The sequence below is a fragment of the Acipenser ruthenus genome, chromosome 9 (genome assembly GCF_902713425.1).
Source record: "Acipenser ruthenus chromosome 9, fAciRut3.2 maternal haplotype, whole genome shotgun sequence".
Lineage (NCBI taxonomy): Eukaryota > Metazoa > Chordata > Actinopteri > Acipenseriformes > Acipenseridae > Acipenser > Acipenser ruthenus.
Genome location: NC_081197.1, coordinates 45,619,114 through 45,642,431, shown reverse-complemented (window position 1 = coordinate 45,642,431; position 23,318 = coordinate 45,619,114). Strand labels below are relative to the sequence as shown.

Genomic DNA, 23,318 nt, shown 5'->3' with positions numbered 1-23,318 from the left:
AAAATAATGCCACAAATATTCAGACTATCATTCATTTTTTCTTAATCATGATTCAGCTCAGTTTCTAACCCTCCTCCCTCAATAAAGTAAACAGCACAGCTCTGGCAGCAGGTCTCCCCTGGTGTCTTGGATAATGCCGACAGGCACATTCAGCAGCAATGCTCTGCAGCGCTCTCCTCGTTCGCTGCAAGCTGTTTCACGCTGCTGTGAACACTGTTCTGCTGGCTGCTTGCTTTCTGGTGTTTCTGCACATCAAACAACTAGCCCTGACTCACCGCACACACAGCTGCCGTAGAAGTCCCAGTACAGGCCAGGGTCATCGTCTCTTCGGCTCTGCAGGTCAGCAAAGTACTCTGGAGGAGAAAAAACAAGATGACAGGATCTCATCAAGACAAGCAACGGACAGCAGCCTCAAGGGTCTCAATCCACAGTGCGGGGGGAAGTTATTAACCCGTGAACAGCACAGACAGGTAATGTCTTTTTTGTTTATTTTATGGGAGGATAATCTGGCTGAATGTGAACAAGTAGACTCCACATCTAACCACCACATGAAGGTAATTAATCCTTTGCCCTTAGGGACTGCTAGAACAAAGGGAATCTCAACTCCAGTCATGCAATTGGAAATGATGGATGCAGCTTAACATTTTTTCCACCATTTACCATAGCTTCATTTTTACAAGGTACAGCATTACATAAATCCATTAAAAAAAATAATGTAATCCATTAGTTAATTCATATACACAACAGTAATCAAATAATAAAACAGTCAGAAACTGGCCTTGTTTTTGCTACTTTAGGTACAGTACAATCTTTTACATGAGTTGGTAAGAACAAAGACCAATATGTAAGCAACGTAACCATTATAAATGAAATGTGATTGAAATGTTCAGGCATTTCCTGGTCTAGATCCCGACAGCCTGGGTTTCAATCTTAAGGGTGTAAGCACCTCACTGAGGTAGGGCATTGCAGCCTCTCTAACATTGAGCAGAAAGTTCTAAATCACTGGAGGGACGTATGAAGTAATTAAACAGCAACACTGAGAAGGGCTGATTAGGAAAATAATGAGGAGCGCGAACAACACGACGAGGGGATGTAAATTAGAAGGGGGGGGGGGGGGGGAGATGAGACGCAACAATGCTTTTACAATTTATTGCACATTTTCACGGACCATCTGAAAGCCCCTCTAAAGAGGCAACATCAAATCACACCACAGATCCTTCAAAGAGAGTATCGTCACCTGTGTCTCAGTGCCTAGTAGATAAAGATGTTTTATCACCACTCACTGGATGAAGGGAAAGCATATCAAGTAACAAGGGATGGATTTGCTACCTGACTTAAAACAGTCCTGAGAAAGTAAACAAGTAGAAAATCCATGGTCAAAAAAAGATCATTCTCAAACCAGTGTGGCCTCACATAAAACTTCATCTGGCAGGATCATTTATAATCCCCAGTCCACCCTGATGAAGGAATGACTAATTAAGGACATGGTGAATAGAAGTAATTTGATATGTATGTAGATTAGAAAAGGGGGAGTGTGGGTGGAGGGAGGTCCCTTAAATAATAAAATAAATAAGACAGGAAGGCTTTTGTTTTACAGGATACGGTCTGAAATCAGACAGACACAAACCACCATTGAATGATTTGGACAGACAACAGAAGAAAAACACACCCACAATGTCATCATAGCATATGGGTAGCTGGGATTCTGATTCGGAGTGGACTGACTGCAAGAGAGTTGGGGTGGGCCAGTGTGCTCAAGAGCTGATTATAATAATAAAAGGGGAGAACACAAAGGGCACGGATCCCACAAGCACACTTGGACAGGTGGGTGGGGGAGCATGGGAACAGTGTCATGGGGAAAAGACAAATAAATAAATAAAATAAAAACAAGGGAGATAGGAGTGGAGTTAAAAGAAAATTGAGTTAGTGTGAATTTAGGGCTCTTAATACTGTATCCTCCGCACTAGATGCATTCAAACCAATATCAAGGAATGTACAATGCATGTTTTTCATGAACATACCACATTGCGTAATTAGAGATATAACGCTGCATTGTTAAAGTACCACCACACTGTGACTTCAGAAGGGGACAAAAAAAAAAGACAGCTCACACGTGCCTATCTTGTTGTTCTCTGTTACTACGGCAACCAGAGAGCAGGAAACAAGCATTTTAAATGCCAAGTAGCAAATAATGATTAAAGAATGAAATCGCACGAGAGGCCTAATTGTAGCTAGGGGGAATGGGTTCTTGTGATGCCAAATGTAGCATTTTTGTTGCATCCTCTATCCCCCACCACCCCCCCTTCTTAAGCATGAATATTACTGGTTTCTTTCTCATTATCTCTAGGTCAGGCAAGCGGTGCAGTGATCTTTTGTGTGTGCCCATCACCGCTGCGCGGACTGGCGTACTGAAACCACGACCTCAGCAGCAAGCTGGAGTCTAGGGCCACGTGTTTTAAAAGCAGGCTCCTCTCAACTCTTTTCCGTTTCGTCAGCTGTGTCTCTCCATCTGTTTAGTTCGTTATTTACCTGACTGAAACCCAGTACCTACCTTAATTATAGGTTACTACAATAGTACCTTAATTATAGGTTGGTTAAGAAGTAAATGCAAACCCAGACTGTCAGTACAATTAATGCAGGACAAATGCCTTTCGCAGCCAGCCACCACTACAGCAGTGTGCTGGGTACCATGCAGTATGCCCGAGTCTTTGGATTGAGAGGATGTGGGTCAGATCCCCTCGCCAGGATTGCCTGAGCAAGGACTCCGGAGGAGGAGATTCTGAAATAACGATCTCTGTGGCAAGCTAGCTGCCAGTCTGTAAAGTAATTGGGTCCTACTTGTTATCTGAAGAACAGACAGGTGCCCACTGCAGCCCAGCTTGTGAAATGATACCACATGTCTAACGAAGACACCGCGTCTCACAGGAACACGATGGAGCCGCAGGGAGGGATTGAATCAATAAGCTCCAGGCGGCCGGGGGGGGGGGGGGGGGTGGGGATGTCTGCACTAACACAATGTGAACAGAGACTGTGGAAGACGTGGCTTTGTTTATTAAGCTATTTCCTCGTCTGGACAGGGAACTTGCAGTCCAGTCCTGTTATCACTGATGCCACTCAAGCTCAAGTTTCATAAAAGCCAAACATCTGTAAGCAGCAGACCTGTTAAATTAAACATCCAGTGTCTGTATGTTTTACTTGATTTCAGACTCCTGTAAGTATATTGAAAAGAGAACTGGCCACCGTTGATTTGTAATATGCCTGTGTATAGGGGAACACTTCAGACTTTAGCATTTTCTTTCAAAAGGAGAAACTTTACACATGACACAAAATGCCTTCCTGTAAATAACTGACTTAAAATCCATGAAAACTGCCAATTTTACTTTTTGTACAATCATTATCTAAAATTCTACAAAAAAGAAGAGTCGCCTTTCTGACTGGCTGGTGAGCTCGGTTTGGCTTTTCAGACCAAGCCAAGTTTCCTATATTAGTTGCTTAGCGACCCAAAAACACCAGTAAGCATGTTGAAGGTTAAGCAACATCCTTCCTTCCCGAATAGTTCAAAGTTTCAAACCAAGACAGCTATTTCTGGCTCTTCCAGTGGGGTGACAGACACAGGGAGTCGTGTATGGGAGGACAGTCTGATTTCTACCTGACAGAAACTTCTCCATCAGGTCGCTGTGGGTCATCTTGAGAATGCTGCGCCCGGAGTAGGTGGCGAGAGTGGGGTCCGCCCCATAGGAAAGCAGCAACCGAACGATATCCAGGTGGTCATTCTCCACGGCGTCATGTAGAGGCCTGAATGGAAACAGCAAGGAAAGGGATGGGGAAGTTACAATGATTTAGCCTCTCTGTGTGTTGGCAAGATGCATTGTGGTGTCTGGAATGAGCAGGCTGGCCTGCTGCCTGCTGGTAGTAAAACAAGACATGCTTGTGTGTGTGTGAGCGTTTGACCCCTATTGTCAAGCTGGATCCCTATTATAGATTCATGGCAGCACATGATGCTGTTGGCAGGATTCAAAAGTACTCTTTAGGTTATCCACAGAGCAGGGACAGGACTTGCACAAGGCAGTACCTGGACTCAAATGTGTTGATGTCATGAATGTATGCTCTGAAATTTCCACCAGAAGAAATCCCATATTATCTATGATTATTGCTACAAAACCGCAACATAAAATATCCACCAAACAAAGGGGCTGCTCACCTGGTTCCATCCTGGGCACTGCAGTTGACATCAGCTCCATACTCCAGGAGATGCTGCACGATGGCCAGCCAGCCCCTGGCACAGGCTTCATGCACAGCGCAGTACCCGGCGTTGTCACGGTGATTCACATCACACACCTTATTTTCCAAGCAGTATAGAACCACTTCCTTCAAAGAAGAAAAGAAAAGACATTGGAATGGTTACGCGTGAAGAGTAATTGAAAGGAGTTTGTCAAGCTTCACTCAAGGACACACTCTGCATTGTTTGCTTTAACAGAATAGGTGCCAGAGCGATCTGTGAGCTGAACAGGTTTCATCATCTATGAATATGAAACCATCTTGTATACTGACCCCCAAAAAAAACAAAAAAACAACAAAAAAAAAAACAACTTCAAATGAATCAATAAATGGAGGCTTCCAGAAGCAGAGTTATACAAACACTTAACCGGCGTTTACATACAGTATAACTAGTTGTTTGTTTTTTTTTAGCCAGCATTCCAGGACAGGTAAAATTGATTTCTTTTTTACACAACACATTTTTTCTGGCACACATGTACACAAATGGGTATTTTATCCCTTGAGGGACACATCTGAAAACATGACAAATCTCAATGGATTTTCATGGTATCCAATTAAAAAACTATTTCTCATGTCAATAATGTACACCATCTTGATTTTGCTTTTTTTTCCCCCCCTCTAAAAGAAAACCAGCGATTAGGATACCTTTCATGACTTGGTTTTGTTTTGTAGGAAATCTAAAACAGGCATATTGCATTGATAATTGGTTTAATGTGCAGGTGGCCAAGGACAGTGCCGTTCCATCTTTTAACTTGACAGGAACAGAAATGAGCAGTGTAGCTACATTCGATATCGCAACACAAGGGCTGAAAACATCTCATTTGAACTTGCTGCAATCTTTTAAAATTCCTATTTCTATGCAAATTCAGTAGGCTCGACCAGAGTTTTTATAATTCTACCTTCTTTGCGGATCGGGGAAAAACGAGAATAGCTCATCCAATCTGTCCACAATGGTCAAATTATAATTATAAAATCCACCCTCCACAATCTGCTGGGTTTACAGTCAGTACTCATTCAGGTTTCTTAACCATCAAAAACACTTTTCTGAAATCCAGCACACAGACTAACATTTACAAAATCTCTAAATTAGGGGCTATTAAAAAAAAAAAAAAAAAAAAGTTAACAATTTAAAAGCACTTTTAAAAATTCAGATAACCATTTCTGCTTGTTAAATATTGTGCCGACGAAAAGATGAAGGACAACAGTACTGGCTATACACAGTGAGGCACGGTGCTGACTGGCCTCCACTCATAGCTCTGAATGCACACCTCAGTCCTGACCTGGATACACCCTGCTATTCAGTACTGGACACTTCTGTGTGTATAGTAGTAAAGGATTCAAAACTTAGGTAATTGAGAGAAAGGGTTATTAGGATTTTTTTTATGGACAGAATTGACATTAAAAGGACTGATTACACCAATATGTAATTAATACTGCAGTTGCATTCTTGAATAAAACTCTATACTATACTAAAGAGAATGTACCATTTTATTCCAAAATTAACCCTTATACTTCAGCACTGTGTCGTTGCCTAGCCTTGCTTTTGAAGAGTAATGTATTGGGTGGCCAGCTATGCTGCCTTTGTGACTGGCAAACGTATCGTAATTTAGGATTCAAATCTACATTACACATACAGACTCAATGGCAGATAATAGACACCAAAGACAAACCGGGACAGAAGCTTCTAAAAACTTGGTGCATAATACATAATAAATCTAACATTTGACCTACCATGGGATATATTTGGAGTGGAAACGACAATATTATTAATATTATTAATACTCAAACCATAACTGCTGATAAAAACACTGAAGAAAGCCAGGCTGCATTAGACAGCCGTCCAAGGCCCTCCTTTCACAGTGCAGCCTCGCCACATTTGAAACTCCATCCCTTAGTGGATTGCCAGTTGTTAGCTGGTAAACATAACCTCAGCTGACAAAGACCCTCCTCTCACACACACACACACGCACACACACTCCTTCCCCAACAGTGTCCTAAATCTAGTGTAACAGACGCATCACCTCTCCTTGGGAAAAAAACTCATCCAGTGCATTTGCAGCATTTAGTTACGTGCGTCTTGATTTCACTGACTCGGGGATTGGTATCTAGGATACAGCATGAAACTGCTCCGTTACCAGGCCTGCACTAACCAGACTAACGTGGATCACAGCAAAAGCTAATGAGCTGTCTGTCCGAGGCTTGAAAATAACCCAGGTCACATGACTACAAGGATCGAGCTTACAGCAGGCACTCACTGCTGGAGTAGGGAGAGGTGGGTGGGGGGGGGGGGGGGGGTGTCTTGATAGAATCGAAGAGGGATCCATATGCCTGAGCGTACCACACAGAATTTGTAATTAATCTTTTCTGTAGATGGAAGAAAGAAAAAAAAAATAGGCTTTTTTTTTTTTTTTTTTTTTTTTAAATGATTTATTTATTCACCCTAATAAATCAGCGAAAGAAAGCTTCATGTTCTGGCTTTGAACACTTCTTACTGATTTCAGCAGGAGTGGAGTCTCAGCATTACAGCGGCTGAGGTTTACCTCAGGAATATTTCCCCAGGCCACGGCTTTTACCAGCCAGGATTTTAAATGGTGAAACAGGAAATGAGAAGTGTCTGTGTGACTAACAGCTCAGGGGGAAAAGAAAAAAGAAAAATGTATTATATATTGCATTGTTACTAAAATTTCCCTGACTGAAAAGACATTTCCACAGCTCACTCTCTCTCATGTACTTGCCTGTGCACAGTTTCATTGGAGAAAGGAACATTTGTTTAGATAAAAGATTGAACCCTTACTGGCAAATAAAGTCTAGCTGAATATGCAGATCGATACACAATGCCAAATAGTAACTAGCACTAGCGATACAAATATTGTATATTCCAATGAAACCGTCTTCCTTCTAAAAACCAATAAAAGTAGACTTATAAAACCAAGAACAATTCATTTTTCCACCTTCAATTAATGTTACTAGCTACGAAAAAATGAACACAAAAGCATTAAATCCAAAAACCATGGTGCATATTATGTAAAACTCAAAGCTACCCAACAAAAAAGTTGCAGCTTTCCCTCATAACACCGGGCTTCTGCTTTTGCAATGAACCGACTCAAAAACCAAGTCAATACTTCAGTGTCTGCAGGGGGTTCTGGCTGGCAAATGGTGCAATTCCCATGAAACAGTACCAAAGCCTGCCCTATCTGGAGCGGTGGGGGGTACCAGACGACATGCAAGGGAATCTGAACCCTGTGTCAGCCCTGTGCTGCTGCTGCTGTGTACGTCCCTGTGGTGTTCTTGTGCGTGCTTGTCAGTCGCTGGCGATACAGGAGAGCGCACGGGGCTTTTCTTGGTTTGGCAGCTCAGAGCCACTGGGTTATTAACAAGGCTGCCAGTAACCACAGCAGGTAACTCAGAGACCAGACGCAAACCATGAAGTCTCAATTTGCGACTTAGCTCATTAACATTTTAAAACACAGTGCCGGCATGCATCAAAAACCACAGCGAGGATGAGTGAGTGAGAGGGGGAGAAAGAGAGAGAGAGACACAGAGAGAGAGACACAGAGAGAAAGAGAGCAAAAGACAGACAGAGACTGCACACAGCAAACACCTGCAGCAACACACATCACAAGCCTGAATTAACATGGCATCTGCAAGAGGACTTAACGGACTTGACCCAAACCCTGCAAGCCATTAACTCCTTTCCGTCCACATGACACCCCAAGAGTCAACTTATCCATCTCTTTTAAACCATTTTACCCTGCAACTGGGATAAAGCAGCAATACAACACAAGTTATCTGGAAACTCTCCTCCTTCTACCCCACTAACATGTGTAAAAAAAAAAAAAAAAGAAAAGAAAAAAAACCCACTTGGTGACAAGTGGGGTTTGACAGACACAAAGCCCTGCGTGTTCAGACTGGTGTTCACATCTTGTGGGGTTTTGCCAAAATAGCCTCAGTATTCCGGTCCAGTCTGGGCAATCCTAGAGGTCCTTATTTGCATCTGACACAGCCTAGCAGGCGGCAATCATTTGCAATTTATTTTTCAATAAAAGGTCAATAGAATCTTGGATCCCAAGCCCTCAAAGGAACAGCTCACTTCAGCCAACAGACCTTTTAGTCCTGACCCTCTCAGTCAGTCAGGTTGTCAATTAGTGCGAGTTGCGATAGAACTTTCTATTGCCGCCAATTCCATTCACCATGAACTGGGCAGAGAACTCTAAAACTCATTTTGCATGCTTCTGAACTGCCAAGAGATATACATGAATAACAGTTTGTCTTTGTAATAATGTTATTCATTTCAATGTCTTTCTTTTTTTTGCATGGAAAATTACGAAACAATCATCTATTGATGCAACAAAAAACACTAGAACTTGCAATATACAGTTTCATACACTATCATTTTCCAAACTAATCAATATATAAAAACATACACAAAAAATCAATGAAATATGGAACTGAAAGGACAAAGAAACACAAGAAATACAGAGCAAAACAAAATCCAGAATAAATCACTAACAAACCATCAAAATGTGTGCTCAAACATCTATGCTCAGTTATTCATGGTTATATTTATTTTTTCTGCTTCTGACTGAGAATAACAAACGCCTACAGTATTAGTGCCAATTAAAGCAGTGAAAGACTAAAAAAAAACGAAAGAAAGGAAAAAAGGAGGGTCTCGAGAGACACCCATGTAATGGTCTACAAGAGCACCTATTTAACACCTTCCACACAAAGCACCATCACCAAAGAGGATTCATTAAACCCAGGATGGAGGAGTGCACTTGTCGGATAACTGATTGCGCTTTAATTGCAAAGAGCAATTTCACCCCAAAGAGGTATTTCACAGAAAAACTACAGTACAGCCTCTGAATGGCTTTCTCATTGTAATATTTCATTTCTCCATGAAGAAGCCTAACAGACAAAGGATGGGGGGGGGGGGATGGGGGGGGGGGGGCAGATAGAACCTTGAGAGCCTTTCTTTTGAAGGGTTAATTTGAAGCCCTTTCTGTTGCAGGAGGTAGAGTGGCTTAATGAACTAAGGCAGTTGCAATAGGAGGGGGTGGGGGTAATTTTCTCAAGGATGGAGAGGGTTGCAAGCCCCCTGGGGAGTGTGGAGGTGGAGGGGGAGGTTGATTCAAGCAGCTATGCTGTACAGTGCGCGATGGTGAAGACCGCCCATCCCAGTCCACAGCACAGACACAAGAGCAGGGCGGCACACTAACAGACAGGCAGCAGCTGCCAAGGAACCTCCAGCTGCTCCGCTCCTGTCTCCCTCCCCAGCAGCTGCACAGCACAAGGGTGGGGAGAATGCGCCCAGACACGGCTCCAAAATAACATTTAAAATGGGGTTCTGTATCATTCACTTACTCTACACTTTTCATTTCAAACCTGGACTCAAGTAAAACACGTTGCAAACAGCCATTCAAATATACAATTCTCCAACACCATGCTAGCCAAGATTTCTCACGAAGGAGGAACAATTAGTGCACATAAAATACAGGCTGGTTAAAAGCATGATGTAAAAACGTTCGTACATTTTTGTATGTTGCTAGCTGACTAATCTGAAGTTAAATCCAAACTATCTGTTACAAGGTTTTTCAGATTGAAAGCGCATTGTTGTGGCTGAAATTGGTTTGAAGGGGTCACACACACACACACACACACACACACACACAGTGGAGAAGTGATATTTTCCAGCGCTTGTGCTAAGCTTTTGCTTGGTGCCTGTCGGGGGACGCTGACATGTCACACTCTGCCTTGCAGTGCATTAATGAAATGTGAGGAGGCAGAGCGTACGGCAGCGGGGCTCCAATGAAGGAGGAAGTGGGTGTCACCAACAACAATCCAAGTCACAAAAGCAAGAGGAAGAGCGGATTCGAGTGGCGGGGGCGGCAAGAGGAGGAAAAAAGAAAAGAAAAGCAGCTTACCTCGTAACCCAGGCGGGCAGCCCTTTGTAGCAGCGTCTCGCCGGCATTCTTATTCACAATCAGCCTTCGCGCTTCAGGTGGCATGGGCCGGCTGGTGGGGGTCTCCTGAGGGGGGTTCCCAACAGGCAGAGGGGAAGGGTGGGTGCTCGGCGACTGCAAGAGGCTGGGAGTCTGTGGGAGGCTGGGGCAGGCCTTGGGGGCGTAAGGCTTGGCCGCCGAAGAGTCATAATCCGAATTAGAGGCTGTCCGTTTTCTGGAGGATCTCTCTACGCCGACCTGTCAATGCAAAAGGCGGTTTGTGTAACACAGGTGACAATAAGATTGTTTTCCTACAGTTACATGGGAAATAAGAAGGGGTTTGAAGTATAATGAAAAACAAGCTATAAAAGCGGTTGCAAAGAGAAGAGATTAAAAAAGGGGGGCGAGGGCAGTCATCTAGATCTATAAAGTTTTAACATGAGGCAGCAATTTGGTATTTCACAGCTAAACAAAATACAGAAAAAAAAAAAAAACAGTGATGCTTTACACTTGCAGTCATACCAACATTGATATATCTTATCGAAGATACGTAACTGGTGTTCCTGTATGCTGCAGCTGAGTATGAAACGGTTCCACAAATCTCCTCGGAATCCAGCGGCTGCTCACCTTTTCTTCCCCGTGCTCAGCATCGGTGCTCTCGTCTCCGGTCACAGATGTCCTCCTGCGTCCCCTCAAGCTGATGTGTTTGGTTTTGCACTGCCGCTTCCCTTTGGGTTTCTCAAAGTCACTTTGCAGCCTGGGCGTGTCGCACTCCTTCCCTGCCACGGGGGACTTGCACAAGCCGCTGGTCTTGCGGTGCTCCTTCAACCTCTGTCGCTTGTCAGAGAGCCGGGACCCAGACTGGGGGGTCTTTTTCCTGAGCACAGCTTCTGTGGTCGAGCCCGATTCAGGGCACACTCCTTTGCACGGTGGGGAGGCAGGAAGAGTGGGTAAAACTTTAACACAAAACACACAAAAAAAAAATCATTAGGAACAGGTGCTGGCTGGTCATCACTAAAGTGCAAATGCTTTGTTTTCCTGAGTGCCCACAGTATGAACAAGACTGACCTCCGCTTGCAGAGGAGGTTTTCAGTGTACTGCGTAAAAACACCAGGGAAAGCTCAACACACACGGGAGAGTAGCAATCAGACAGATCACAAACACCTGAAAATGTCACTTCGACAGGAAAACCGACAGTACAAAGTGAGAGCTTCTTTTAAGGTCTGTCGTGGCTCTTTGAATATAGTGTGCGGCTGCTGGACTAGAGAACAGTACATCTTCTAATGCAGAGGCATTGCTTGGGAGAGCATTTTGTTAGTTTTTCTTGTAACCTTTTAAACCGTTGGCAAGTAAAAGTAAAATGTGAAAATTGCATTAAAACACAGGTGCATAGTGCATAGGACTCTTATGGGCACATGTGACAGTGATGACTTTAGACTGATGTTGTTTACATACATACACATTCATATTCATTATGATAAGCAAACAACCAGGTAACAATACAAGACTCAAGTGGCGATGGGGGGGGGGGGGGGGGAATAAAAAAAATACTAATAATATCGGGAGATAACCTGGAAATCATCTCCCTTTATGACCACCTCTCTACCGATACCCTTTTACTGAGTCACAATACGATAATAAATGCAGCACACCCCATCTAGGAATCCAATTAAAATGCTTGCAGTTGACGGTCCAGCCTCAACCTTAGAAGGCAAGGAAAGGGTTAACAGTGTTTTGTTATGCTAATCCTGACCCCCTGCACTCGCCCCTCAATATGAAGTTTTAAAATGCAATCGTAAGTTAGCCTCAGTATTCCGTAAATAATTTATTCAGTTGCGCTTGCTGCCAGAGGAAAAGAAATACAGCCTCGGGTGCACCACACACACATAGCTTAGCTTGATACGGCTCGCTCTAAACCGAGCTGGACCTGCAACTGCTGTACACTGTATTCATTTCTTTACTTTTACAATTGCATTTTAAACAGGCTGCATGCATCTTTCTGCTTGAATAGCAAACACATTCCATTCCATGGTACGGCTCACAGCAGTGAGTGCTGTCTCATGCCCCCCCACCCCCTCCGGGGAGAGCAGTTAAGAGGATCTGGTTTCTGTGCACTGTCACATCCAGTACATCTTACACGTTACATCACACACCAGGTTCCCTGTTCAGAGTCAGGGGACTAGATAGAGAAGTGTTGTGGCCCCAGTCCTGTAGGCACCCACAAGGTCGTAAGAAACCACACAGCTCCACGCTGATAGACCCATCAGATTACAAGCATTTTTTTTACCTGTATAGCAGTTTATTTTTATTAACCTTCAAAACATTAACTCTTCATGTCACAAACAGAAACGGAATCCCACCCCAATCTCTAGAGTGATGTTTATGAAAATGCCATTAAATTGAATAACAATTACTCCCCTGTGTATAAGTTGGCTCATTAACGCACTGTATGCAACATATTAATAAATAAGCAAATGGCAATAAGGAGAGGTTTTACTGATGGTCTGTAGAATCATGTGCTCAAGAGATCAGAAGGCAGTTTACTACTTCATGGGCTAGTTTAAATTAGCCACTGCAAGGCCAGGAGAAGCATGTTACTATGTATTATCTAGACGCAATCTTAAAAACACCTCCAGCCGGCACGCTTCTTGAAGACCAGCTATTTGTATATAGTGGTGTTTGTTGTTTGAAAATGTCCCATTAATGGGATTTGGTTCTGGTCAATAACTAAAATCAAGGGGAGCCTCGCGTATCGAAAGTGCATGGCAAGACAGCTTGTTTACTGCACCTCGTTCCCCTTACCCTGCAACATCGGAACACCTCTTCACACACAGGTGAGAGCTATGCTTAATGTGTAAAGAGGTGCCGGGGCGCAAGCAATGACAATAATACCGTTCTTAAGAACCGCACATTCAAAATCATGCACGTTTATTTGAAAGAGTATTGTATGTACTAGTGTTAGATGTTTACAATCACGTATTCTGCATCATTCATATATAAAAGTAGTAGTACGTGCAGAAAAATTAATTCAAGGCAACCGCAGGACAACAAATAAATAAAGCCTGCATACGTTTACTTTTCACCAGTCCAACAATTTTCACTTTCAAACCCAGTACCTCTCTCGCGTGATTTTCAGACTCACACACGTGGTGCGCTTGAGTGTTGGTGGACAGACAGATGCTGCATTTTCAGCAGTTTTAATCTGTAATCACTAAACCGGGCAAGTGGCAATACTGCAGCAATGACCTTAATGTTCGTATTGAAGTAGGCGACTTGTCGTTGTTCTTTGTTGAAATTAACGTTCAGCTTTCATATTTTCTTGTGTAGTCATTTAATCAAACCAAGTAGTGCTAGACGTTTTTCAAATCAAGTAAGCGTATTTGTGAATAAAAAACGACAACAGAGTCTCAGTCCTTGTTGTGCTGCCAGTGTCATTGAAGACACTCAGCGAAAATCGTATACATATGAAACTACAAACTTGGTAGCGGACTGACTCTCTTTAGCGCGGACGCAAGAACTGTGTTGAGAATTTTAAGAAAACGCATTTGATAACAAAAATTTGTATGAGATTTTTAACCTTCATAACTGAAAAGGTTTAGGAACTTTGCCCCGGCAAGCTCCAGCACAAATTAAGCACTGGGTAAGAGGTCTCTGGGTTTTGCAAAAATAAAATAAAAAGGAAAAAGATTGGGCACCCCACTTCCTTAAATCTAAATATGCCGTCACTTCTTGTTTTTGTGTGCCACTGAACTTTTGTTTAAGGTTTATTTTACTTGTTTATTTATCTCCACAGGAGCACAGATCACATAGTAGGCCTGCTAGTAAAGTCGTCAAAGATTTCAGATAATGTATGTCTAAGGCTATATATCAGACCCGATCTGCTCAGCAGAAAATTATAACAACTGGCAACTTTTTTTACTTTTATGCTTTTCACTGCAACCTAAAAAAAATCTAAACAAACCTCAAACTAAAATAAACATGTATCCAACACCAGCATCGGGTGTCCCCATTAGTAGAGGCCTAGCTGACGTACCTTTCTCTGTATCACTCCTACAAAGACGCTCTTCCGACCAGCTTCTATTGCTTTTGCCCTCTGACCTTTTCCTGCTGGGCTTTTCTTCAGGCAAGCTGACTTTGACCTTCCTTTCGTTTGCTGTGGCCTCTGGCTGGCAGGGCTCAGCAGCGTCAGTCTTCCTGCTGTGTGCAATGGGAGAGGCCGGTGTTGGTGACAATGCTAGGGGCGGTGTCGGCCTCTCGGGTGACAGCTGCTGCTCCCAGAGCTCCCGGAGGTGCTGGAGGTGGCGCTGCTTGCAGGGGTGCAGTCCTGTCAGCTCAATGCACACTTTCAGTTTCTTCACTTCATTGCAGTAAGACTCTTCCAAGACGTGCTCAGCAGATGGATTGGGAAAGCCCTTCTCCGGCCAGTCATCTTTATATAAAAAAAAAGAATGACTCAGACAGCTTCACGATACATAAACTGCAGCGCATGATTTCTCTCTCGCTCTCTCTTTTTACTGCAAAGTGCGGCAAAGCATTTCCTCCCCCAGTCTGAAGCGCATAGCACTGCCAGACATTGAAAACAACTCCAACACTGAGCTACAGCGGAGACAGAAGCATTCCTTTTTTATTTTATTTAAAAAAAAAAAAAAAAGTCAACAGACTTTTCTATAGGGGAGAATCTTCAGTAATCTAAATGGCAAATTAACTCGGCTGAATTATGTTTAACAGCTTCTAACCAACGGCACCTTTATAGGTCTGAAGCTAAATAAAATCAAACCGCTCCAACTAACTCAGAAACGGTTCTTAAGAACTAACTGCTGCAGCAAAAATGTGCAACATATGCTGCTACTCCTATAGAAAACATATTCAGCAAGTATTCACCCAAGTGCGCCAAACCTACCAGTTATTTTCTCTGAACGGTGGCCATGAAGCAAATTAGAAAGACATGAATGGGGATAGAGTGACCATGGCGTTTGCAACAGACAAGGGATTCACTTCTCCCGGCTCACTCACTTGGCTTGTCTTTATTTATTACATGCAACAACGTGAAATATGACTGGAAGAGACGGCGAACAATGAGTGGTCTGTGTACTGGAGGGACTTTCTACTGGATGCAAGGACAGGGCCCTTAACCTCATGAAACTATTGTATACAGTAATGCAAACTTCTATACATCTGTATAGAATTTGATACACTGTTTAGACTTTGATTATCTAAGTAGATGAACTCAACAGCTCAGTATTTGCAACATGGACTGCCGTGACAAACACAGCTAGTACCGATGTGCTCGTTTGCCTCTTACCCCTCAGAATCCTCTGTCTTTTGCCGTCCTCTCCCAGCTCCTCAGAGGCACTGTCACAGCAGCTCCCCTCATCCTGTGGCCTTTCCTTGCTGTGTTTACGTTTCCTGGGCAGTGCCGGGCGAGCGCGGAGGCCAACATCCTCCCTCGGCTGGCTTTGTTGTTTTTCCTCCGGCTGCAAGCCCCCCCCCTCAACCAGCTGTTCATTTTCCGGAGCACAGTTTAGGAAGCCAACACCTCTGTGGCTCTCAGGGACAGCTAACCCACCTGGGCCATCGGGAGAAAGGCACATCGTTAGCCCCTTTGCCTTTATAATAATAAACTTTATTTTATATAGTGCCTTTAAAAGCAATCGTCTCAAAACACTTTACAAAGACAAACACAAACCACAGCAACAAAGAAACACAAAAGATAAAAACCATTCACAAAAATGCCTTTCTAAAAAAGGAAGTAAGCTGAATCCCTGATTTCTTTAGGAATGGTGTTCTGGGGCATAACAACAAAAGGCCCTGTCACCCATGAAGCGCAGACGAGCAGGAGGAACACATAATCCAGAATCATGAGCGAAGGTTGTGTGAGGGAGAGTAAACAGATTAAACATCAGATAAGTACTGTAGAGCCAAACCATGCAGAACCTTAAAAGGTAAGAAGAATTTTAAAATCAGCTTGAAACCTGACAGGCAACCAGTGCAAGGACTCCAAAACAGAAGTGATCACCTGCATGTGACCTAGTCAAGATTCTAGCTGCTGAGTTCTGAACATATTGTAATTTGGTAAGTGTGCTTTTAGAGACGCCTGCGAGCAGAGCGTTACAATAATCTATCCGTGAGAAAACACGGATTACGATTACAGATTAGGTTACTGATATCTCCACAAGCCCCTTCTGCATCAAGAATCGTCCCTTTACAATACTCCACAGTGAAGGCCACGAAGCACAAAGGCAGCGTGACAAGTGTGAATGCTTTTAAGGTTTACAGTGATTTTATTGCTTAGCCTTCAGATTGACACTCCAGGGTCATTGCTTGTTGTTATTGATCCTGCTGAAATGCACTAAAACTTAGCATGCAGCACAGTCTAATGTAGGGCAGAATCTGATGAATCCTGACTGACAGTCACTATGTTGAATACACAAGCAGTTTTTTGTAACTTAAGTTTCCTTGTGCATCTTAGAGTTGTTTTGTTTAGTTTTTTTATTTTTTATTTGTTTTATCATCAGCATGGATCCTAATAGTAAAATTAGAGATGGGCGCACAGCATATAATGCACAGTTCACAGCCTACCTCTGTAAAGCGCTTTGTGATGGTGGTCCACTATGAAAGGCGCTATATAAAAATAGATAATATTATATTATATATATAATATATATATATATATATATATATATATATAAAAAACGATGAAATCAGAAATGTGTATTAACTTAGCTACTAGTATATTAGAGTATACAGACAAAATATAAAAATGCTGGAACAAATCTTCCTCAACTTCCCCAGCAGCTAATAGTTCATTGAATAGGTTTCTAAATATATTTGTTCTAAAGTGTAGAGCACAAACCTCCCCAAAACTCCTGGGCGATCATGTGACCCTGCACAGATGTGAGCGAGCCCCGCTGCTAGTGGTTTGAAAAAAATCACTTGATCTGTGAGCAACAATCATATGACTCATGAATTCCATAATTTATCACCATGTTTGTGCTATGGCAACCCTACACAGAAGGATCACCATGGCAACACTAGCCACTTCCCCATAGCAACCAAGCCGCTTCACCATTCACTTAAAATGTCCATTGATTGCCAGACATGCAGGAAGACTAACTGGGGCAGCATGGTGTCATTTCTGCTTTGGAATCACCGTCAAACTTTTTTTTTTTTCTCCTCCTCAGGTTTAGGGAGCACATTCTGCTGAGACACGAGGCACTTGGCTTTGCAGTTCATTTTAAAACTTCACAGCTTCATTTTAAAGTCTTTGAATTTGGATATGTGTTTCAGTAGAATTGTCTGAGGAACCTTAAGAAACAAATGTCACATCTGAATAAATAGAGAAAGCTCATTTAAAAAGTAAAAATAAAATTGAACATCTTGTGCTTTCTGATCTAGTTCCTTTCCTTGTTTTGATTGTTTCAAAATTTGAAAAAGCTTGAATTTGATCAAAATGAAACTTCACATAATCCTTTTGAAATCAGGTAATGGCCGACTGTGTATCGCGATTTATTTATATTTTTTTCAAATGATAATTCAGAGCATGGACAAGAAAGTATAGAAACCTATTATGCATCAGTCACGCGATAGCGTTAATTGCCTTTATGAGGGTGCAAGATAAAAGGGAAATATGCAAATTGTCTGCCACTTTAATAGAGGTCCACACTAGAATTAAACACAGAAATCTAAGGAAGGAAATTAAGGACAGTAACCCGCACCCCCCATATTATAGCTGGAAAAATGAGCAGTTTTATTTTTAAACCTATATAGGGGACTCCATTCTAGCTGGTCCCCACACTTGGGAATGAATTACCTTCCCCACAGGCCTCCGTCTCCTGGCCTGTCTTGCCAATGTTTGCAGTCCTCTCTCTGCTCTCCCTCTGTACCTCCCAAGGCGTCTCGCTGTGTCTCCTGTCTGCAGGGTCTCTCACTGCCGCGCTGCCCTCCTTTTCCTTCAGTTCCAGCTCGGAGAAACGCATCATTGCACGCTACAAGCATATATAACACAGCCATTAAAAAAAACTAACCCCAAGCATCCATGCAAGCTCCTTTCTCTTCATATCTTTCATTCTTGTTAAGCTTTTCCATCTAACATTTCTTTTTTTTCTTACAATCTTTTCAACATCAAAACAAAAATATCACAATAGTTGTATACCTTCAAAACCTCAAAACACTTCATTTCATACTGTCTGGGATTTTTAATACTGTTTCACTTTTACATACAAACTCTTTACATTTCTTAAAAGGAAAATGCTTGCAGCCTTATCTCTTTTTTTTTTTCTAACAAAAAAATCCTGGTGCATCATCATCACCCTAATTCCCTGTGACAAACGCTGTAACCTTCTGCACAGCTATGTTAAACTTCTAGAATTTTTAAAGATTTAAATTTGTAATAAGAAATTTAAAGAACTGACCTCACAGTTAGCAGCAGGTTGACTTAAATTACTGTCCTCTTGTGATAATCGTTCCATCTAAGCAATTAAAATGGGTACTCAATAGATCTTTCAATCATTTTAAAACGACAAATCTTTAACATACAACAGTGCAGACCTTACCCCCTATTAAACACACAGAAAATGTAACACCCATTAACAGTTGTTGCAAAAACACACACAATTGCGTATGTATGTCCATCTAGCCTAAAATATGGTCCAATGCAGGATTATGCTTTACTCAACTGTGACTTTGTTCACAATTGAAATGCACAACTGCTGCTTGATCAAAGACAGTATGAAAATGCAACAACTTTAAAATTGTCCAGAAACTGCAGGGTACAATCACAATACACTTTGTACATGACAGCAGTTTCAAATGTCAATCCTGCTTCAAACCAAACATGTTTGCACATATTATACAGAGACTTGGAGCAAAGTAAATACAATGGGATGTCTATAGATTTGTGACACGCCTCTGTACATAAAAAACATCAGTATATATACACACACAGCATTATGTATTAGTAGCAGTTTTATTATTTAACACCAATTTTTTATTCAGGCCACACTTGGAAGTTTAAGCGGGGGGGGGGGGGGGGGGGGTTTGTCAGCCCAGACACAGACAGCAGTTCAGACGGTTTGTAAAAGACTATGCAGTATTTAGCTAGAGGGCAACAAGCTGTCTCCCCAGGGGACCAGGGAACAGCTCATCCCCACAGCTCGCCTGCAAGTTGATGGTTGCCTCCAGCAGTATAAGCCCATAGGAACGCAGCAGGCTGCTGCTGGAGCTGAGCTTCCACACTGCTAAGAAGCATGGGGAGACAGCCAGTGTTGTGCTAATCTTCCCACTGAATCTGCAGATTCTAGAACCTGCAGCAAATAAAGCTGTTTACAACACAGCTTACGTACTTTAGTTGCCTTGCCTGGTGCAGAGGATGAATTTGTAAATCATGCTACCTGGCTGGCTAAGCTCACTGAGGTAGTCTCCATGGTAATACCATATTTATATATATAAGTATTTATTAATACCAATAAATCTGCAATGGGCTTTACTGCCGTTTTGTCTCCAGTACACTCGAATAAGACACAGTGCATGGTGTTACCAAGTAAGCAGCTTGTAAGAGATAGAGCTGTGCAATCCAAATCCTTCATTCAACTATACCCAGTATTGAAATGACCCCCCGCAGTACCAGACCCCACCTCTCCCTGAGCCCAGTGTGGGGTGCTCACCTGCAGTGCTCGCTGCTCGCGACTCAGCTTGCTGGTGTCGGCGTACAGCTCGGTGGTGACACACTTGAAGCGATCGCCTACGTAACCAGCCGAGTTGGCAATCCGCTTGGCCAGGTTGGACTTCCTAGATCCGGCAGAGTTGTGGTCATCGTCATCATCATCATGTGTGTCCCCATCCAGGCTTTCCTTGTCAAAGCCGTGCTGGTGGTGTTGGAAGGGGTGCTGATGGAAACCCAGCCTTTCAGTGATGGAGGTTATATCCTCTAACCCCCTTGTCCCAGACGTCCTAGCACAGCAGAAAGTCTGCTGGTCTGAAAAGTCAAGGAGGGGCCTGGGTCGGACTGGGCTGTCCTGGCCTTGACTCTGGTGTGGAGATAGGTGCTGTTCTCTGCAGAAGCTTGGGGTGGCACAACCCTGCTCCTCCTGCTTGGACGGGCTGCAGATCCTTGGGTGCCTTTCTGGCTCTGCAGGTTTTAGAGCTGCATCCACACTAGAGAGAAGCTCCTTCAGCTGCTGTCCTTTACCCTCAAATCCACCTAACTTAGTGGCATCTCCTTTCTTGCTGTTGGGACTGCTTTGTTTGGCCAGTTTGGTTCCCGGATCTGCATCGTCCTGGATCAAGTCAATGCAAACAATTCTTGCTTTGTCCGTCACTGGCTTTCTGTGCTCCTTTGTACTCTGGCTTGCCTGGTCAATTGGGGTCTCCTTTCCTGGCCTGGAAGTTGGGTCACTCCTTTCAGTCGTGGGACGGCTTTTGGGAGTAGACTCCTCAATCTGCCCAGGCCGATCCTGCAACTTCGACCTCCGCTCAGGCCTCTCACTGGCTTTAGCCTCCAGCGACACACGGGGGGACGACATCAAGGGGTGAATCATCTCCTGGGAGTCCTGGTAAGACAGAAATTCTCCCCGGCAGGTGGGCAGTCCATAAGGGAGACTGTGCTTTGGGGGCAGGCGTGCCGGATAGAGGCTGCCACTGCCCATCATCATTGTAGGTGGGTAAACTGGGCCTTTCCCTGGCAAAGGTAAATGAGCAAGGGGCAATCCCTCTGGGACAGGGTAGGGTAGGTATCTGTTGGCATAGGCCAAAGCAGGAGGGAGAAAGGCTTCGTTCTGTGGTAGAAACAGGTGGTTAGGTGTGTGCCCATTCTCCAGATGCTGCTGCTGTTTTTGCTGCTTATAGCCCAAATCCTGGCTCTCACCTCTTTTGTATGCTTTGTTATGCTTGACAGAGGATGGCTGGTTGCCAGCATGGTTGCCTGGGGCAATTTTTTCAGAGTGATCAGCGTTTGCCTTGGGCCACTCGCCATTGCCGTTGGGTGATGGACTGGCAGAAGCCGGACGACCCAAACTCGGCACCAAGCCAGGGACTGGATTACTGGTAGGGCAGCTGTTTGACTCCCCAATCCTGGGGCAGGAGGAACTGCGTTGCTGGGGCAGAACACGTTCCAGGGTCTTGTTTTTTAGCACAGCTGGGCTCTTGCTTTGTGAAGAGGTTGGGGGGCCTGGGCCAGGAACCACCCAGGAGGAGCGTAAAGTGCTGATCATTTCAGGTCTCTCAGGAGCAGTGGAGGAGGCGCTCACAGCAGAAGAGGATGGGGACATGGTGTCCTGGAGAAGCAGTCCATAACGACCAGACGGTGAGTGGCCCATTCTGGCAATTCCATCTTCCTTGGGGGAGTATCCATCTGGGGCACCTCCAAATTCCACAACTTTGGCAGACAGATCTAAGGGCTTGTCTGCTGGACCTTTGGTGGGGGTCTGCTGCTGCTTCTGCTGGTGCTTCTGCTGCTTTTGCTTTTCTGCTGTCGAGGGGGACCGGCTTGTTTTCCGCTCCTGGCGCTCGCTGTTTCGGGATTCAGCTGTTGCTGCATCCCGGGATTTGGGCTTATGGGTGGCAGGTCGGGCTGGAGAAGGGTTCTCAGGGGCCATGCCGGGAGGCCAGGAGAAAGGAAGGGACACTGATGGGCAGGGGGTTGCTGGAACCCTGGGGAGAGGCTTCTGAAAGTCTGGGGGGTTCTCCCTGAGGCTAAGGGGTTGGGTGGTAGGTGGATGGAGGCGAGAGGTTGTGTGGGGCGACTGCAGTAGAAGGAGTGGGGAGTCCACTGCAAGACTGCCACCGCTAGTCCCTTTACCCAAGGTCGTCCGGCTTTGCTTGCTACTGTGCTGCCTGTCGCTGTGTGACTGCAGCTGCTGTGCTTGATGCTGCTGCTGGTGGTGGAGCTGTTGAGACTGCTGGTGGTGGGGCCCAAAAGCAGACGGCTCATGGTGCATCCTGGAACTGATCCCAGACAGGCTCTTCTCCTGACAGTGGATAAGGGAGGAAAGGGTGGGGGCGGTGGTGGCAGTGGCGGCTGTAGGGATCCTCATGGGGGACGCTAATGAAGAAGGCATGTGTGTCGGAGCATAAGGAGGAAGGTAGAGAAAGCGTTCACTTCCTGCGCCAGCCCCGCCGCCACACAGGGGTGAGTAGGCCAAGTGCTGTGGCAGGTAGGGGGAATGCTGGGAAAGAAAGGACGCCTTGTACATGCTAAGTGCATATTTGTTTGCAGGGTCCAGGAAGGGGTATACTCCAGCCTCGAGGTAAGGGCTGACCCAGGGGAGTCGAAAGTAGCTGCTGCCGTTCAGGCCCAGTTCAGTGTGTTTTTCAACAACCGATCCACGGTCTAACCCCAGAGCCTCTCCCCCACCAGGGACCATCACTGGCTTCTGCAGTCCTGGAGGAGAGGTCTTGTAGAGGCCGCCATAGCCATTAGAATGCTTCCCGTTTTCCAGTGGCGACTCTGGAGACACAGCGGCCATGGGTTTGTAGCGCAACTCTGGCACGCGGTCACTGATGTAACCCAAGGGCATGCCCTCCCTACTCTTGTCAGTGCCAGTGGAGAGTGCCCGGATCCCTGGATAAATCATCCCCCCATGGACACCCATCAGGCTGCTCCGGTCCATGCTGAGGGCTGCCAGCGTGTTCCTCCGTGCTGCACTGGCATCCACCTGGAGATAGGAGGAGTGGGTAAAAAAACTCAAATAAAAACTTATATTTAAAATGTGTGAACCGATCAGTTTTCTTTTTTGTGCAATCTTATTATACTACAAAGAAACATTAGTGCAAGTTAAATTAGCATTTAGGTTATGGGGTTCAAAATAGTTATGACTACAGAGGAAAAACACATGGAAACAATAAATACTAAAGATTTAAACAAAAACAGTTCAGCTTTGTGCCTTGGGCAACATTGGGCATTCCGTTTCAGAAAAATACACGTCTACAATAAATGCAGTCAGGACATGAATTGAGACCAGCCATAAAGAGTAATTAAAACCAGCATGCTGCTTCAGAGAACTGGAATCCCTTTATCACTAAATAAGGGAATTTATGCAACAGAACATCTAGTAGTAGTTATACATTATTAGTTTCTGTTACACCACAGATAGAAAAGAAGATAGA

The 23,318-nt window shown here is 44.2% G+C and overlaps 1 protein-coding gene across 5 annotated transcripts in view; it reads right to left on the bottom strand.

The window, feature by feature from the left end:
* LOC117405691 (BCL-6 corepressor-like) overlaps positions 1-23,318 on the bottom strand; it is a 51,417-nt gene that overhangs the window by 4,558 nt on the left and 23,541 nt on the right. For 4 of the 5 annotated variants that reach the window (XM_034008956.3, XM_034008957.3, XM_034008958.3 and 1 more), the window contains exons 4-13: positions 19,880-22,867; positions 18,629-18,685; positions 18,028-18,202; positions 15,520-15,783; positions 14,251-14,646; positions 10,845-11,173; positions 10,200-10,475; positions 4,202-4,368; positions 3,650-3,795; positions 276-353 (exon numbers count right to left, since the gene is read on the bottom strand). In XM_034008956.3, coding sequence (XP_033864847.3) covers positions 276-353; positions 3,650-3,795; positions 4,202-4,368; positions 10,200-10,475; positions 10,845-11,173; positions 14,251-14,646; positions 15,520-15,783; positions 18,028-18,202; positions 18,629-18,685; positions 19,880-22,867 — 4,876 coding nt within the window. The remainder of the gene's footprint in view (positions 1-275; positions 354-3,649; positions 3,796-4,201; positions 4,369-10,199; positions 10,476-10,844; positions 11,174-14,250; positions 14,647-15,519; positions 15,784-18,027; positions 18,203-18,628; positions 18,686-19,879; positions 22,868-23,318) is intronic. The other variant, XM_034008959.3, reaches the window with a different exon arrangement.